This window comes from Pleurodeles waltl, chromosome 5, assembly GCF_031143425.1.
Source record: "Pleurodeles waltl isolate 20211129_DDA chromosome 5, aPleWal1.hap1.20221129, whole genome shotgun sequence".
NCBI lineage: Eukaryota > Metazoa > Chordata > Amphibia > Caudata > Salamandridae > Pleurodeles > Pleurodeles waltl.
Window position 1 is genome coordinate 890675976 of NC_090444.1, and position 17404 is coordinate 890693379.

Here is a 17404-nt window from a genome sequence, read left to right on the forward strand (position 1 = left end):
CTCAGCTCAGGACACCTTAGGGGCTGTCCTGACTGGCCAGTGACTCCTCCTTGTTTTTCTCATTATCTCCTCCGGCCTTGCTGCCAAAAGTGGGGCCGTGGCCGGAGGGGGCGGGCAACTCCACTAGCTGGAGTGCCCTGTGGTGCTGTAACAAAGGGGATGAGCCTTTGAGGCTCACCGCCAGGTGTTACAGTCCTGCAAGGGGGAGGTGATAAGCATCTCCACTCAGTACAGGCTTTGTTACTAGCCACAGAGTGACAAAGGCACTCTCCCCATGTGGCCAGCATCATGTCTCGAGTGTGACAGGCTGCTAAAACCAGGCAGCCTACACGGGTAGTTGGTTAAGGTTTCAGGGGGCACCTCTAAGGTGCCCTCTGGGGTGTATGTTACAATAAAATGTACACTGGCATCAGTGTGCATTTATTGTGCTGAGAAGTTTGATACCAAACTTCCCAGTTTTCAGTGTAGCCATTATGGTGCTGTGGAGTTCGTGTTTGACAGACTCCCAGACCATATACTCTTATGGCTACCCTGCACTTACAATGTCTAAGGTTTTGCTTAGACACTGTAGGGGCACAGTGCTCATGCACTGGTGCCCTCACCTATTGTATAGTGCACCCTGCCTTAGGGCTGTAAGGCCTGCTAGAGGGGTGACTTATCTATACTGCATAGGCAGTGTGAGGTTGGCATGGCACCCTGAGGGGAGTGCCATGTCGACTTACTCGTTTTGTCCTCACCAGCACACACAAGCTGGCAAGCAGTGTGTCTGTGCTGAGTGAGGGGTCCCCAGGGTGGCATAAGTCATGCTGCAACCCTTAGAGACCTTCCCTGGCATCAGGGCCCTTGGTACCAGGGGTACCAGTTACAAGGGACTTACCTGGATGCCAGGGTGTGCCAATTGTGAAAACAAAAGTACAGGTTAGGGAAAGAACACTGGTGCTGGGGCCTGGTTAGCAGGCCTCAGCACACTTTCAAATCAAAACTTAGCATCAGCAAAGGCAAAAAGTCAGGGGGTAACCATGCCAAGGAGGCATTTCCTTACAGTAGCCCTCTGACCTAGTGGTTTGTCCAGGCATAGACAAATCACAGTTTCGTAATTTCTGGTTTTGATTTTAGTAAGCGATCTTGTTTATACATCATGGCAGGCACTCAGGAAGTCAGCAGCTAAAACAAAGCTGCTATCCTATTGCCCTATTATTGCTCCACAGCTGAGATTACAAAATCTTGTATTGGGCAGAGAATTATGTTTCACCTTGCCTACCTCCACTGCCTCCTCAGACTTTCACCATTGGTTGCACAGGATACAACAGGCAGTAAAGATAGGGCAAATGACCTTTCTTCTTGTCATCTTTTCTTGTAGAGGGAGAATTCTGCTATCCAAAATGACTCAACGTTATTCTTGTAGCTTTTAATATGTGCACAAACTTGCCCAGATTTGTTTGCTTTTTGACACCTGATATGTGACCTTTTTTACTGTGGGTGAGCCTCACCACTGGTGACTCATCTATGTAAACTCACTGTAAATGGTGGATGTTTACTCCCAGTGTCCGCCTTTTAATATAAGGCTGCTGTGATGCAATGGTTACACATAAAAATGTGTGCTCACATGTGTGCACATGTATTAGGATTGCATGTGGGAGACTCCTCCTGTGCACAGCCCTGTGACTGCACAAAGGCAGATTTGCGTAGAACAAACTGCAGGATTTGATATTGACCTGGGGTAGGCATCATAAAGTAAGTGTAAACTCATAGGGAAAGTCAGTGTGGTTTACAGTTTTGTCTGCAGTGACATTCCATTATACTCTTATGGGGAAGACTGCCTTAGAGTGCAGTTTTGCTTCCCTTTGGCCTACAGAGACCAGTGACGTATCAAACTGGGGTGGAATCTTTATGCCAAACCCAAATATGAGAGATCCAAGAAGATGTCTGTACAGCTTATAGGTCATCCAGGATTGATCAGAGCCCAGGTGTTTTGTCACCCTGCTGTAGCAAGTTAATTACATTTCTCTCCACAGCAGCAGGAACAAAGGCCTCCCCACCCAAAGGGAGCAATTAACAGTGCTTCACTTTGCTCCTGGCAAGGAAAGGGGTGGGGATGAAGAAACTGCACCAATCAATCTGCTATTAGTCTGTACCAGAAATGGGCCAGCCCAAGTGCATAGAACAAAGGCGGGAGCCCAGACCTCTGGAGCCAATAAAGGAGGGGGTGGCTTCCGGAAGTTACCATCGCAGAAATGTAAGAAAATGCATGATTTCAGGTTTGCTGGGCATTGTGAGCAAGACAGCGTTGTAGGATCTACACGGGGCACACTACTTTGAACTCCCCCAGGTGTCTAGTTAAAAAAAATATGCAGGTTTGTTAGGTTTCCTTAGTTGCTGGTAGATCTAGGGCCCTAAAACCACAGCTACCTGGGAGACTTGGGGGAATGCTGAGTAGAAGTAAATTCGTGCTGTCTGCAGATTCTTGAACTTTCTATCACAGAAATGTGAGAAAATGTGTTTTTAGTCAATGTTTGAGGTTTGCAAGGGATTCTGGGTAAAATAAACTGATGAGACTCACACAAGTCACGCTACATTTGGGTGTCTAATTAAAAAAAATATACAGGTTTGCTAGTTTTCCCTATGTGCCAGCTGAGATAGGGCCCAAAATCCATAGCTACCCACATTGGAAAAAACAGGCCAGTTCTGAGTGGAAAAATGTGATTCGTCCATGTTGTATTTTGGCCCATTTCCTATCACTAGCCCTACCCACACAAGTGAGGTGCCATTTATATCAGAAGACACGTAAGAGCATAGATTAGTAGAACATCTGTTATTACCAACTGCATTTTACTGCATTTGCGCCTTCAGATGTAAGCCAGTGTCCAAGGAAGCAGACATTTTGAAAAATACCCTCTAAAACCTATGCCAGCATGAGTAACCACATATTCAGAGTTCTACAAATAGCTAGTGCTCCTAAACTCCACATCTTATACCCATTTCAGAAGTATATAGGTTTTCTTGATGCCCATTTTTCACTCAACATAATTCTCCTTATGATTTGGTCTAGACTCGTTTCACAATAAAAAGGCATTAAATGGTGCAGCTCAGCTGCTGGCTCTGGGTGCCTTGGGTTCTTGGAGAACCTACAAACCCTATATATCCCCACAAACTGCAGGGTCTAGTGAACTTAATGGTATAATGCATTTATAAATCTACCATCGTGACAAAATGTTACAGATAAAAACATCACAAATGGCGTTTTTTTTCCCTACTCAATTTCAATATTTCTTTATTTCAGCAGTTGGTTTCTATGAGAAAACCTTAAGGGATCTACACATATGACCCATTGCTGAATTTGGAATTTTTTTTCTACTTGTCAGCAATCTATAGCTTTCCTGGATCACCTGATGGTTCCAGACTAGTTTGCACCACAACCTAGAAGTGGGCTGAGAGCACAAAAATCGGAAAAATGGGCTACTTCTTTGAAAAATGCCAAAATTGCGATACAAAATTAGTTTTGTTTTTATTCAGCTCTGCATGTTCATGAATGTTGGGAAGATGGTGAGTTTAGCAGAGCAAACCATTTCTTGGTGCCATTTTTAGGAAAGAAAACAGACATATTTATCCAAAGCACTTTTTCTCTTATTTGTCCCCCAAAATAGGTGTATTTTGCCTATTTTCTCAGTCCCGTCTAGGGCAACTCATAAACTCTGGGTACCTTTAGAATCCTCAGGATGTTGGAAATAAAAAGGATGCAAATTTGGCGTGGATACCTTATGTGGAAAAAAGGTATAAAGCTCTAAGCATGTACTACCTCAAATAGCCAAAAAAGGGCTCAGCCCCGGGGGGAAAAGGCCGAAAGTTAAGGGGTTAATTGGGTGGTCTGAGGTGCAACATCTAAAGAACAAAAAAACTAGAGCAGGAGGCACTTTCAGAGGATTCAAGTAAATAGCATGCAACATGAAATACGTGGGTATATGATGTAACCGAGTGTTGATGAATATGGTGAGATCCCATGCTCCCATTGTGGGATAAGATGGTGTCTAAAAATACAGAATTAACACAAGCTGAAAATATCACAATGAAAGAAGCAAAATGAGATTGGTACCTGCAAGGACACTTAAGATAATTAATGTAGGAATTAAGAGATATGTCTGGATCCAAGTTGTGGCAAGTAGTGCCTCTCAAATGTTGAATTGTACTTTCTGGAGCACCATTTAGGACAGTATGCTGCAGTTCTCATTAGGGACAGAAGACACCAAAATTCAGTTAAAATAGAGATCTGCTGTTTAAGAATTTGCATGCAAAATATGATAGGCATCACGTGTGAATAGGACATATCCTATCTTGAATAACATTTAAGATAGAATGCATGAGCTGTTGAGGATGAACCCAAACGTTCAAAGGGACGGGCATAACACAAACGCTGCAGGGGAGCCCCACTGCTTCAGGACCCCCTAACTATTCATGGGCCCCTAATCAAGCCGAGGTCAATGAATATCTCTGAGGTATGGGAGACACAGGTGCACCCCTCATCTTGTTCGGCGGGAGGAGGGGGGCATAATTTTGCTTCAGGCCACTGGGCAGCGAATTAGGAGAATAGTGTGGTTAAAATCAGATTCAAACTCTTTTAATGGGGGAGTGGGAAACCAAAAGCATTACCAGAATTAAATAGCTGGGTACTGAGGGGAGATTTAAGAATTTCAAACAGTTAGAAGATTTGATATACCTGGGAACCAAGCCCAGAGGAATACACAATTGACGCACTGCTTGCAGAGCATAGGATGGGGAGAGGGAAATCTATTTTAAAGCTCAGTTTTTAACAACCTGACAGCAAAGTAGCATAATACGAAGGATTCATTTAGAAGGTATATGCTGTAATAGTTCACAAACGTTACTCTTTTTATATAAAAAATGTGTTTCCGTTTATTTTACAAACGAGGAGGAATAGAGTTGAGCAATACAATCTTTTATGTTCTCATATATGTCCACATTCAGCAGCACATGCCAAGGAGATGGCATTCTTATTTAAAAACCTCAAACACTTCCCATCCGATCTAGACGTGTCACATCCTAAGTTGTGTGTGTCTCATAGCAAACTTTACTCTGATAAAGAGTAAGCTTGCTGATCATTTGTTGAGAGGAGAAAAAAAGGAAATATGTACTTGGCAGACAGCAAGGGCTTACATGGCAGGGTTACATGGTAGACACAGCTAAAATGAAAATGTTATTGCATGATTGGCCCTGGACACCAGGCAAACTCCATAAAGCAGTACCCATGATGGAGTCTATATGATGAACATGCGTCATGGATTGTTCGATGAGCTTGATAGAAACATGCAGTGGGCAAGAGGGTGCGTTGGAAAAAAGTAGAGGCACAGAGAGACATTTTGTCTTTCAGGGAATTCCCAAATTTGGCAAATGTGGCTAGATGGCTGGAGGGTGGAGTTAGCTGCCATGACCTGAGGATGCAGATGGCACAAGCTCCTCGCTACTCTACTGCAAACCCCAGTCCACCCACAGCCGCCACAAATACACCACTCCTCTCCCTGGTGTGCCTAAAGACATTCATGGTCCCGGCAGATCCCCAGGGTGCCCTCCGGACGGCCTGGTGGGGCCAGAGAACAGCGGTGAGATAACCATCGGTGGCTTTTGGCCCTGCTCAAGATGGCAACACTGCATTGCTGATGGGGTCGTGAAGCCGCCTGACACAGCCTTGCAGCGGCAGCACTGTGCCCCAGGGGCCTGGAAGAGTGTTGCTTGCCATTGTCCCCTGAGGAGACAAGCTTTACTGAGGACCAGACCACCGCTCTGAGTGACAATGGAACTATATCAGGCGATCAACCCTCTGCAGACAAGGTGGAGGCCCAGATGGAATAGCGAGGGCTGAAGGGATATCGATTCTCAAGTAAGGTGCTGTTCAGGAGAGCATTTTGTTCAAGGATGTGCTCTGCTGGGGGGGTCCTAATTGTGTGGATTTTGTGTGTGGGCCTCCAGGGACCATTTCTCAGCCTCTTTGATCCTCTCATGTTGGACAAGGCTATTTATCACAGCCTGTCACCCTTGGACAGTGCTGCAGTTGCCTGGCTTTCTTCCTGACTGCTGCTGGGATGCCAAAAGTAAATTACACTGCAGTAGCGCCACTGTTGGGCAGTGGTACTTGACTGCTGTTTCTCTCGGTGCCCTGCGACGGCGCTCCTTCCTCCACAATTGAGGCTGTCATGAGGCACACACAGCGGAAAAAAGGAGGATGCGTCCACGAGCGCCTCCCAGGAGGTGATCAACCAGGGTGACACATCAAATATTGACAGCTGACTTAAGAAATTCCTGGCCGCGATTGATGCTTCTAGGGAACGAGTGGAGGGTAAGATTGACTTGAGGAACTTGGTCTTATCCAAGAGGACTTCCAGAAAATGTCTGAGAGAGTCAGTGGTCTGGAAGGCACTATGCTGTCCTTGGAACCAGCTGTTCAGTCTACTGATCACGTCTTACAGCGTTGGAGGCCCAAACGTGGCACTTGACCTGATGATCAGGAAGGACAGGCCTACCGTAATAATGTCTGAATTGTAGCACTTCCGGAGCTAAGGCGATTCTTTGTTGGCTTTCCTGGAAGGTTGGCCACAGGAGGTGGTAGCCCTGGAGGGCTTATCTACAATCTGTGCCTTAGAGAGGGCTCATTGGTTACTGGCACACCTGCCTCGCACTGAGACCCCATCTCAGCAGTGGTTGCCGACCTGCTGCACTTTCTTGACGTAGACAACCATCTGATTCCATGAGCCAGGTTCATGGTCTATTTGTGGTGGACAGTGTCAATGTTTCTTAATATCCTGATTTCACCCTCCAGGTCCAGACCCAGAGGATGTTGTTCCCTGTAATTAAGAAGCTGGGCAACTTGAATTTGCTATACTCTTTACTGTTTCTGGCCCAACTGAGAGATCAAGCAGAGGATCAAGTGCACTTCTTTACGGAGTCGGCTGCGACATGTGATTGGCTTGGGTTATACAACAAGGGTACTGTGAGACCAGAACTACTGGGGCCGCAGGGGCCGCCATGTCTGCAGCAGAGGCAGTCTCAGCGTAGGGGAGCATATCGGCTCGGTAAGTCGTAGGTGGCTCTGGAACAGACCTTGGCGGTGGAGACTGCTGCCTCTCTGGTAACTGATGTGGGCTCCCCATGGTGAGCATCCCAGCCCATTGCAGCTCTGTTTCGGACTCTGAGGACTCTTTTGTGCTGAGTCTTACTTCCGGAGGCCATCGCAGGCACGGCTGACGATCTTGTTTGATGATTGACTGGATGGCAATACCTATGAATCTTGCTGTAGTCCTGACTGAGCAGTGGTGGTGTGGTGGCTGCTTCTTTTATAATATTTTTTATTTCTCCAGTTTCCCTTTTCTTATTTGTGTGGGCTGGAGGGAGCTGAACAAGAGGGGGTGCTAGCACAACGTGTCCCACTATACTGGATTGCCTTTCCGTTTGCCCCTTCTCCTTTGGCTGGCAGCGCTACTCTCCCTATTATACCACTCCGTTATGGAACTAGTAGGTCACTTTTGGGATTTAGTTGGCTCTTTAGTGGGCCATGTGTTCTTTGTTGTTTGGACAGGATGTTTTTATGTCAGAGTCCTCGAGGGTGTTGGGAATTTGTTGTACAGTTCTGTTTTTTGTTCTTTTGTATTGTTTTGTTTTCTCTGTGAGCTGTGTGTGGCTGTGACTGGTGAGGGTGGACCAAATCATCTGGAGGGGTCTGCGAGAGGAGCCTTATAAGTTCTTAGCTAGAATGGTCAAGATGCCAGCCCATATTAAATTGATCACATGAAAGGTGCAGGGCCTCTCCACCCCCTCTAAACATTACGGTGTATTGACTTACTTGAAGTGCATGGGGGTGCACATTGAATTCCTGCAGGAAACTCACCTTACAGAACTTGCGGGATGGGCCCACCATAGGCGCTGGAGAGGACAGTTATATGTCACTACTTATTCTGCTTTTTCACAGGATGACCTCATTTGGATTAGACTCAGGGTGCCCTTTCATTTACATAGGGCAGTTATTGACCTAGATGGTCGGTATATATTGGTGCTGGGTCACTTGGGCTGTAGAGTTGTTCGCCTGCTGAATGTTTATGCACCAAATATGGACCAGTCTGCCTTTCTGACTAGCTTGGACCCTCGCTTCTCTTTGACTATCCCCTTTTTGAGGATCATGGAGGGAGACTTTAATTTTGTAATGGACCCTGGCTTGGATAGATCGCATCTACCCTTGAGTGCTGCGCTTGCGTGTAGGTTACTGAAAGCCGCCTGTACCTGGAATTCACTGTGCGATCTTGAGAGTGCGGAACCTGGAGGCCCTGATGTATTCCTATCACTCTGGATTACATGACTTGGAGGCCCTGCATGATAGAATCTTAGCTGCAAGACGACATACAGTAGGGTGCTTGGGGCCGAGTATTTAACAAGAACATATACCGATCACTCCCTTATTATGTGCTCCTTCCAGTGGTTCGCATATAGGCTGAATGTCCCCAATTGGCGCTGGGCTTCGTTGGAGAAACATGTCGTACAATATTGGCTGAATAATGCAGACTCTGCCTCTTCGGTGGGAATGGAATGGGAGGCAATGAAAGTAATAATTTGTGGATATTGCATCTCTAACAATGTAAGAGTGCGCATCCAGTTGCACACTGATATTCAGTGGAAGCGGAGCTCAATGGTCTTCCCCGCGAACTGCTGAGGACCCCAGAGGGTTGGGAGCACACTCTGGATGAGAGAGAGAAACTGTTTGCCCTGGTTGAATGTTTACAGCAATTTGATTATAGAGCCTATTTAGCCAGGATACACACAGAGAGACAAATCAAGCGGGGTGCTTGCATTGCTCTTGCTGAGTGAGGGTCAGGGCATACTATTCTCCTGTTGGGAGATGCTTCTGGACAGGATATCTTTACTCAGGAGGGGATCAACGCGGCATGCCTCCATCACTATCAAGATCTGTACTTCGCGAAGAATGGGGGTAGTGAGGTAGGTATGTTGGAATATATTGCGGATTCCCCCAAAGTAACCCTTGAATCCGCAGTAGCGTATCACGTGGGTACGAATATTACAGAGCAGCAAGTGCTGCGTGCAATTAAGGAGGTGGCGAGGCGGAAGGTCCCTGGGTTAAATGGCCTGCCCATAGAGTTCTACGATATGTACGCCACAGACCTTTTTTCAAGGCTTGTGGCCTTCTTTAATGATTTCCAGATAAGGGAAGTGCTTCTTCCTTCCTTGCGTGCCTGCCTAAGAAGGGTAAGGACACACTTCTTCTTGATACATATCACCCCTCTCAGTGCTCAAAACCCACTTTAAGATCCTGTGAAAAGTCCTGGCAACCTGTCTGCTGCCCCCACTTGTGCTCCCTGGTAAACCCTGACCAAACTGGTTTTATTCCTATGCCAAGCACCATGCCCAGCATTCGTCAGTTGCTTTTGGCTTTGGACCAGCGGGAGCAACTACTGCTGAATTCATTAGCCATCTCCCTGGCTATCCAGAAGGCATTTGACATGTCCTGTGTCTACTCCCTCCGAGGTGACGACGAGGGGTGGAGTTCTATCCCAACTACCTGATGCTGCTGTGGAAATCGAGCACTGTTTGGTATTTGGGGGTAGCCATTTACGACATAGTGGACCTGCAGCACAAGCACCGTTTCTGCTGCTCTATTGCTGCCCTAAGGTGCTCATTGGCCTTTTGGACCCCACTACCGCTGTCAGTAGGCGGCCGGGTGGCTATTTTTAAAATGGTAACGCTGCCTTAACTTCTCTATTTATGTGCGGCTCTCCCAGTAGCATTACCACGGAAGTTCTTTTGAGAATTGGACGGTATCCTTCTGACGTTATTCTGGTGCTCCAGAGGCTGTGCTTGCCAGTAGTGGATGGTGGACTGGCTGCGCCCAATTTTTTACTTTACCAGTTGCCGGCACAGCTACAGGGTGGCTCCCTGTAGGTCTACGATGTGGGACGGCGTGTGCCCTCCTGAGTGTGGTTTGCCCTCAAAGACCTATTGACTAGCATTTTTATGAAACCCATGCCCACCTTGCATGATACAGAATATGAATGTATTGGTTAGAAAGGCATGTTTTGTTTGGGAAAAAGGCACTGCAGAGGATGCGCAGTAAATTTTCATATATGTGCAAGCTCCCGTTGTTGGCTGCCTTGCATTGGGAGTGACCGGAGGGATGTTCGGGTTCTATAGATGGATGGCGGCGAGGATCACTGTACTGGGTGATTTACTTGTGGGGGTCTTGGTTTGTCCCTTCCTTGGAGCTACAGAGGACATATGACTTCTCAGTGGGGCACTTTTTGCTCCATGGAGCTTTTGTGCATGAGAAATGTGAATGGCAAGGCCGCGGTCTCGTCATAGGACAAGCGAAAGTGGTCATGAAGCAATACAAGGCTCTGCTGAAGAGGGCACATTTGGACCTGATGCATCTGTTGCCACTGGGAGGAGGACTTGGTGACGCCGTTGTCTGATTCAGCTTGAAGGGGGGCACCGGAACTCACCCCCAGGGTGTCTAGGAATGCTTGCTTCAAGCTTATTTAGTTCTACTATCTACACAGGACTTACCTCACCCTGTCAAATTCTTGCCATCTTCCCCAGCGCAGCATCGGGCTGTCCTAGATGCTGTGTGGACGATGCAGGTTTTTACCCACCTGATGTGGTCCTGGCCAATGCTGCTGGACCGCTGTCCTCTAGGTGGTTTGCCGAGCTACTGATCGGGACTTAGAGCTCATCCTCCAAGGGTGTCTGCTGGGCCTGTGCAAGCATGGTGCGGCTCAAAAGGTATTGGATAGATTTAAGGACATGGCATTGGTTCACGTCTGCAGACAGCTGACAATTAGCTGAAAATTGTCTCGTGGCACTAATGTGTATAGATTAGGTTTTTGGTAAAAGGGACAGAATGCGAAAGGGAGGCAATTTGAAGGGAAGAGATTAGGGCCCGGATTTATACTTTTTGGTGCAAAACTGCACCAACGCAGTTTTGCATCAAAAAGTTTAGCACCCGCTTGCACCATTTCTGAGCACCAGACGGGCACCATATTTATGGAATGGTGCAAACCGGTGCAAAGGGTAGGCTAATGTAAAAAAAAAAAAAAAAAAAGACATTAGCCGGGTGGGGCTGGCGGTATGGAAGAAGGGGGTTTTGCACCAAAAAATGATGTTAAGCAGGTTAGAGTATAAAGAAAATGACTCTAACTAGCGTCATTTTCTGACGCAAACCCATCCATACCACATGACTCCTGTCTTAGAAAAGACAGGAGTCATGCCCACCACCCCAATGGCCAGCACAGGGGACCAGGGTCCCCTGGGCATGGCCATTGCACCCAGTGCCATGTAGGGGGACCCACTTCAGGGCCCCCAATGGCACTTTAAAACTAAAAAATACTTACCTGGGATGGGGTCCCCCATCCTCTGCTGTCCCTCTGGTGTGGGTGTCACTGGGGGCTGGGGAGGGTACTTGTGGGCTTATTCCATGTTGTTCCACCATGGAAAAGGCCCACAGGTCCCCTAACGCCTGCCCTGACCCAGGCATTAAATAATGGTGCAAAGCAAGCTTTGCACCATTATTTGATCCCCCCCCCCCCCAAATGCGTGATTTTAGCACGAGGGGATAAGTATGGCGCAAAGGCCATTGAGTAATTTTTTGCACGGGAACACCTACTTTGCATCTCTTTGACAAAAAAGTATGTTTCCAAGTCCAAAAAATGACTAACTCCCAAAAATTTGGTGCTAGACTGACCTAGCGCCAAAGTGTAAATATGGAGTTAGTTTTGCACCGAATTTGCGTACAAAAAATTACACAAATTCGGCGCAAAACAAGTATAAATATGCCCCTCGGAGAGTATGGAAAGTGCTGATTCTGCCCACCAGAGATACTGTACTGTTGGCTTGCCCCGGGTTGGAACCTGGTGGGAGAATTATGGAAGACGCGCCCCTCTGGGGAGCTCCCTCCCTGGCAGGGAATGGTCCAACCCTGGGGATTCTCCTTGAGTAGTTTTGAGTGTGAGGGTGGGACTGCCCCGAGCTTTCGGATGGTTATGGATGCAGGTATGGGTAAGTGCGTGCCTGGATTGCTGAGATGGAATGATGATCTCAGGCATCACCACCATGCATGTGATCTGCCTTCTGCTCCAAAACCACCCAGCCAACTCCGTATGATCTCCCTTTTGTGGGCTTATATCGTTGATATGCTAGATGCTATATTTCTGGTCCCCCTACTGCATTGTAAACTTCATTTGTTTGCATTCTGCCTGTCTGCAATGCCCCACTGTGATCTATTGTGTTTGATTAAAATGCAAATAAAAAATATGTACAAAATAATCATGTGGAGTGATGGCTCTTTGCTGGTCCTATAAAAGCAAGCTGTCGAGTCAGGTTGCGGTCCAGTCAGGTTGGCAGAACGTTGCATTGGCAGGCAGTGTGAGATACACAATTTTAGCATAGACTGGACCATTCGCAGTCATAAAGTGTATGTCCAATGTTTTTAAATACCCTACACTCTGGGCTGTCCAGGGCTTACCCTAGGGGTGACTTATATGTGTTAGAAAGGAAGGTTTGGGCTTGACAAAAAGGTTTTGTCAGGTCGAAATGGCAGTTTAAAACTGCACACACAGACTGCAACTGCAGGCCTGGTGCATGTTTAAAGGGCCACTTCAGTAGGTGTCACAATTAGTGCTGCAAACCTACTAACAGCATTCACTTTACAGGCCTTAGGTGCATGTAATACCACTTTAGCAGGCACTTACGAGTAAATTAAATATGCCAGTTGGGGATAAGCCAATTCTACCATGTTTTAAGGGGAGAACACAAGCACTTGTTAGCAGGTTCAGAAATCAGGTGGGTGAAAGCAAAAACTTTGGTGGGTGACAGAAATAGCCAAGCCCAACACCCCCACAGGCTCCGCTGGCAAAAAACTCACACCAGGGCCCAAAGCTCTTGTGGCCCTCAGTGCAAATATCTCACATTGTCATTCCTATTTAGATAAGACAGTCTTTTCTTTTTTCTCTTCAGGACTGCCACGAAAAACCTTGTTGTTTTGAACAGAAAAAACATAAATTTCCCACCACATCATTTGAGAAAACTCCCAGGACGTCAGGGACCATAGTATTTTGTTTTGCAAAAACAAACTCCCACTTTAGGAGTTTAGTTTTAGTAAAAGTGTACATTTTCTGAGAGGATGCTTTAAACATGGCAGCTGGTCGGCAAACCTTTAGTACCTGTGAGACTGTGGTGGTGACTTTTTGAAGCCGCAGAAAACTCTGCCAGACCAGCAGCGATCTCTAAATATAAGGATATAGTTGGTCAAGCTTTAAATGAGGCCCAATCTCCGATCGAGACCACCATTGACATAACCAAATGGAAATGCCTGGTCAGATAAAGATCTTTGCGGTCTTCTGTACTAATGTCTAGATCAGTTTTAAGGTCAGTGTCCATATCTAAGCAAAAATGGACTCTTCGGAGGATGTGGCCTGATGCATAGATCCATAAAACATTCCTCATGCTTGAGTGAGCTGGTGGAGCCTCGAGCAGTGTATTTGTATGTAAAAGCCAGTTTGAGACAAGCAGTGTGAAGTCAAGGGAGTCAGAGCTACTCTTAGTTCTTTGCCTACAGGATCTTCACTAGGCTTATGGTCACATATACCTGGGTCAGGTGCACCTCTGGTGTCATGCCAACCTCCCATCAAGACACCTGTGGTTATAGAAAAATGCTGGTACCTTCTGGGGGCCTTCTGTTTTAAGAGGTGTCCAGGGCCAGTGATGTGTGCAAATAAAAGGAGAGGCTGACCTCCTGGAATTATTTTTTGTAGCATGTCTCTTTGCGTGCAAATCAGGTGGTCATGACCCTCTCAGTACCCTGCAAAGCAAGGGATCTGGATCAAACCATATAGTAGAAACGAAGTGAGGAGATGGACCTGCCAGAGGCTGGAACTGTGGTAGACCAGCAAGACAAGGAGGGTAGGGTCTACTCCCCAGGGCAAACCTCTACAGTTGCCCGGGCAAATTGACTCTTGGTCCTTTGACCTGTGCCCAGCAAACAAGACTTGTTCGACCTCTTGATGCAAGGGCATCACCATGATCTGTAGAAACTGGCTCAATACTACAGTATAGCGGTGACTTAGGACCTATGTGTTAGGCAGGGTTGGGATCAGCTTCAGCAGTAAAGCAGAGTTCCCAGGACAGAAGTGGGTTTAGTCCTTAGAGGGTCTACTGTCTCATATGTTTGGTGCTTCTTCCTTGGACCTTAACAATCGAATCGGGCAGAAGCAGATTGTCTGGTACTGCTAAAATGTGCTTTCGCCTTGTCAGTGGTTACTGGCACCACTTAAGTAGTTAAGATGGGGAGATATCCTTACAGTGCTTATTTTGAGCCAGGGGGCCAGCGCTTATTTTTCCTTATCAGACATTTCCCTAATGCAAGAGAGAGAAGCACTCTCAAATGGGAATGGAAGAAGACAAAGACGGAAAAACATTCACACAAGCAGAAAGCAGGAACTTGCAAAAGTGAGATAAAGTGGCAGAGATTGTCTAGTAGTCTTTTAAAGAAGCATGGCGTGGTTTCCAGGCTATGCAGACTTTGTGTTCACCTTGCTGACATTTAATAGCGACATCCGCGTGCTTCGGAGTAGCTCTTTGGGCCAGCTGCTCCACAATGGCAGAGCAGCGTTGCACCCCTTGCCAAAAGCCAGGAGATAAAAAATGAAATTATAGTTCCACTGTTGTTTCATTTTTCATCTGCTGGCTCAGCCAACAGTACGGGGGGATGAGGGGTCCTGGGCCACGGGAGGCAGGAGAGTGCACCTAAGTGCGCATATGTGTTTGGCCCACAACCTTAGGCCTGCCGAACACACATGTGCACTTAGGTTTCTCCAGCCTGGCTGGGTTTAACAGCCAGGCTGGAGAAACTGTACAGACCCCAGGGCTGTGTCTGAGTGGCGGTCTGAGCAACTCAGACCAATTCTGGCACTGCTTTCATGCTAGGTTTAGTATGAAAGCAGCGGCAGGAGTGCTGGTGAGTCTGTGCTGGTGTCACAGTGAATGCTGGGACACCACAAGAAGAGGAGCGATGAGCAAGGCGGCAGGGGGGGGGGCATCGGCGAAAGGTAAGTGTTTTTTTTTTTTTTTTTTTTTTTTTTTGTTCTTTCCCTCGTCCCCTTCGAAATAAAGCCATCTGACAGGTCTTTTGGCATGTTTGCTGGCCCTCGTTATTTTACAAGTTAACCCTGCACTCTCGTGTAACCCTGAGAATCTCATTGTGGAGTTCCTCTTTACCTCCCTCTAAGGAGGGGTGCATATCACCACGCCTCCTGGCAGAAACCCTGTACTCACCATTTACTGCCATGACAATGAAAAAATCCAACGTCTCCTGCAGGATCAGTGCATCCTTACTCTGCATACAAACCAGGTGGCTGTGAAGGGACTATGAACCAATCCAATCACACAGCATGCACCGGAAGTCTGTCCCAAAACAAGAGACTGCTTCTGCAAATGATACGACTTAAAAACAGGAGCATTGTGATGTGAGCCACTTAAGCTGAAGAGGATGTGAAAAAGCAGAAAATAATCAACTGTCGGGGCTGAGCTAGTTAGACAGTTACACCCTTTTTCTCCCCAAATTTTTCAGAAATCCTCCATCTGCATAGCTTATTCCTCCTTTCTAGCACCCTCTTTTCAGTCTCTCCTGCATGCCTTCCTTCTCTGTCACTTCACCATACCCCTGCGCATGCAGTGCACCCACTCATTTGTGTGTTCTGCATTTTCTTATACCATCTCCATCTTTTGCTAGGTGTGTGCCTCCTTCAAATACTTTCGCATAGAATCAAAACAGGCACAAGTGACCATTGCTCTGTCTGATCTGCAGAAGGACCAGGGAGCTGATGAGCTTGCACTCTTAAAACCTTTCTGACCCACTGAGAGGCACCGTGAGAAACTGGAGCTGCCTTCAGCCCAACTCCAGAGCACTCAGTTGTGGCCCGTTATCAACACCGTCCGACTCCCCAAGCCGCACAGAGACACCTAGAGGTGATTAGTAGAAACAAACCTACAGGAAAAAGCAAACACAATTCAGGATTAGGTGAAACATGAAATGTGAACGGAAGCTGCTGACATTGATCACCTTAATGGTTTGTACAACAGAGGTCGGCCAGTTTCTTTGTCTCTTAAGTCGAGGTAATGAATACAGGTCCCGATAGGAACCCATTTCAATGTTAGTTTTTAATTACTGGCGGGTCTGCGACCTGGAGGGACCCGCTCCACTTAAAGTCCAGGTCTCTAGAGTACAGTAATGCTAGCTTCTGAACTAAAATCATCAGTTACCTTAGAAAGCAGTAATATTATAAAACACCAATTACTTAGCATTTCCGTGTATGGGATAATCAGAGAGCATTCCGGCCGCACTTTAACTTTCCCTTTTTTCTGTAAAATCATGTCACAAGGTAAGTGTTCTGCCTCTTCAAGGTCAGATGCGCACAATGCACTGCCCGCTAGAGGGCACCTCTGTAGTACCTGAGCAAGCACATCAAGTAATGCACCATTTCGTTTATGCACCCTTATGTTTTTTTTAATTTATCGATTTATGTTGTCTGTAGCGCAGGCTTTTCTGAAAGTTATTTTCTTTGATCAGAGGGGATTCTAATAACACCTTTATTTTTATTGTAGAAATCTGCACTAATTTCTGGCCTTTACCACTTCAAGTGCGCTATCTGTTGCAACGAGGAAAAATTTGTGAAAGAAATGCTTCGTATGGGCATCCATATTCCAGAAAGGTACCTTATATTGAATGTAAGCCTAAAACGCAGAGTATGGAGTGAGAATGACTCGACTGTCTCCTCTAAAGTCTTGTCAGTCTGCTGTCAGTCGTGTACCGCTGTTTTTGGAAAGTGGGGGTTGCTGTTCCGAATACATCACTGTTCTACTGCTTACTTATCTGTTCTATAACTGAAAACCAATTACTTTTTCGTAAATTGAGAACTACCAGGCCTTTATGTTTTATCGTCACGTACCACCATTAAGAAAGCAAGCAAACTAACCGCAGTTTATTTTTGTACGCAAAAAAGACGAATGTGCTTCCAGATTGCTTCAGAGGATTTCAAGCCTGCAGTTTTAGAGGGAGAGTCGACCATGGGTTTCTGCATTCCCCTCAGCGTCCCACCAGTCGATACATCAGAAGAATTGGCATTTAGATAATTCAGAGAGGTGTAAGGCATGGTCAGTGCGGGTTCTGGCCCAGGGTCCCAGCCTTTCAAGGCCCTCCCCCCTCCCCCCGATATATCGGCTCTGTGTTCCACACTGCCCTGCCCTGATGACCATGAATTAATTCTAAAAATAGATTGTTCTAAATACAATTTTCCTTTAATTTATTTTCAATTCGGGTAATGTGTGGGAGTCTGTTACAAGTGTT

The 17404-nt window shown here is 46.6% G+C and overlaps 1 protein-coding gene across 5 annotated transcripts in view; it reads left to right on the forward strand.

The window, feature by feature from the left end:
• Positions 1 to 17404, forward strand: part of LOC138296130 (PHD finger protein 7-like) — a 1092052-nt gene that overhangs the window by 860344 nt on the left and 214304 nt on the right. For all 5 annotated transcript variants that reach the window (XM_069234996.1, XM_069234998.1, XM_069235000.1 and 2 more), the window contains one exon: positions 16663 to 16769. In XM_069234996.1, the coding sequence (XP_069091097.1) occupies positions 16663 to 16769 (107 nt within the window). The remainder of the gene's footprint in view (positions 1 to 16662; positions 16770 to 17404) is intronic.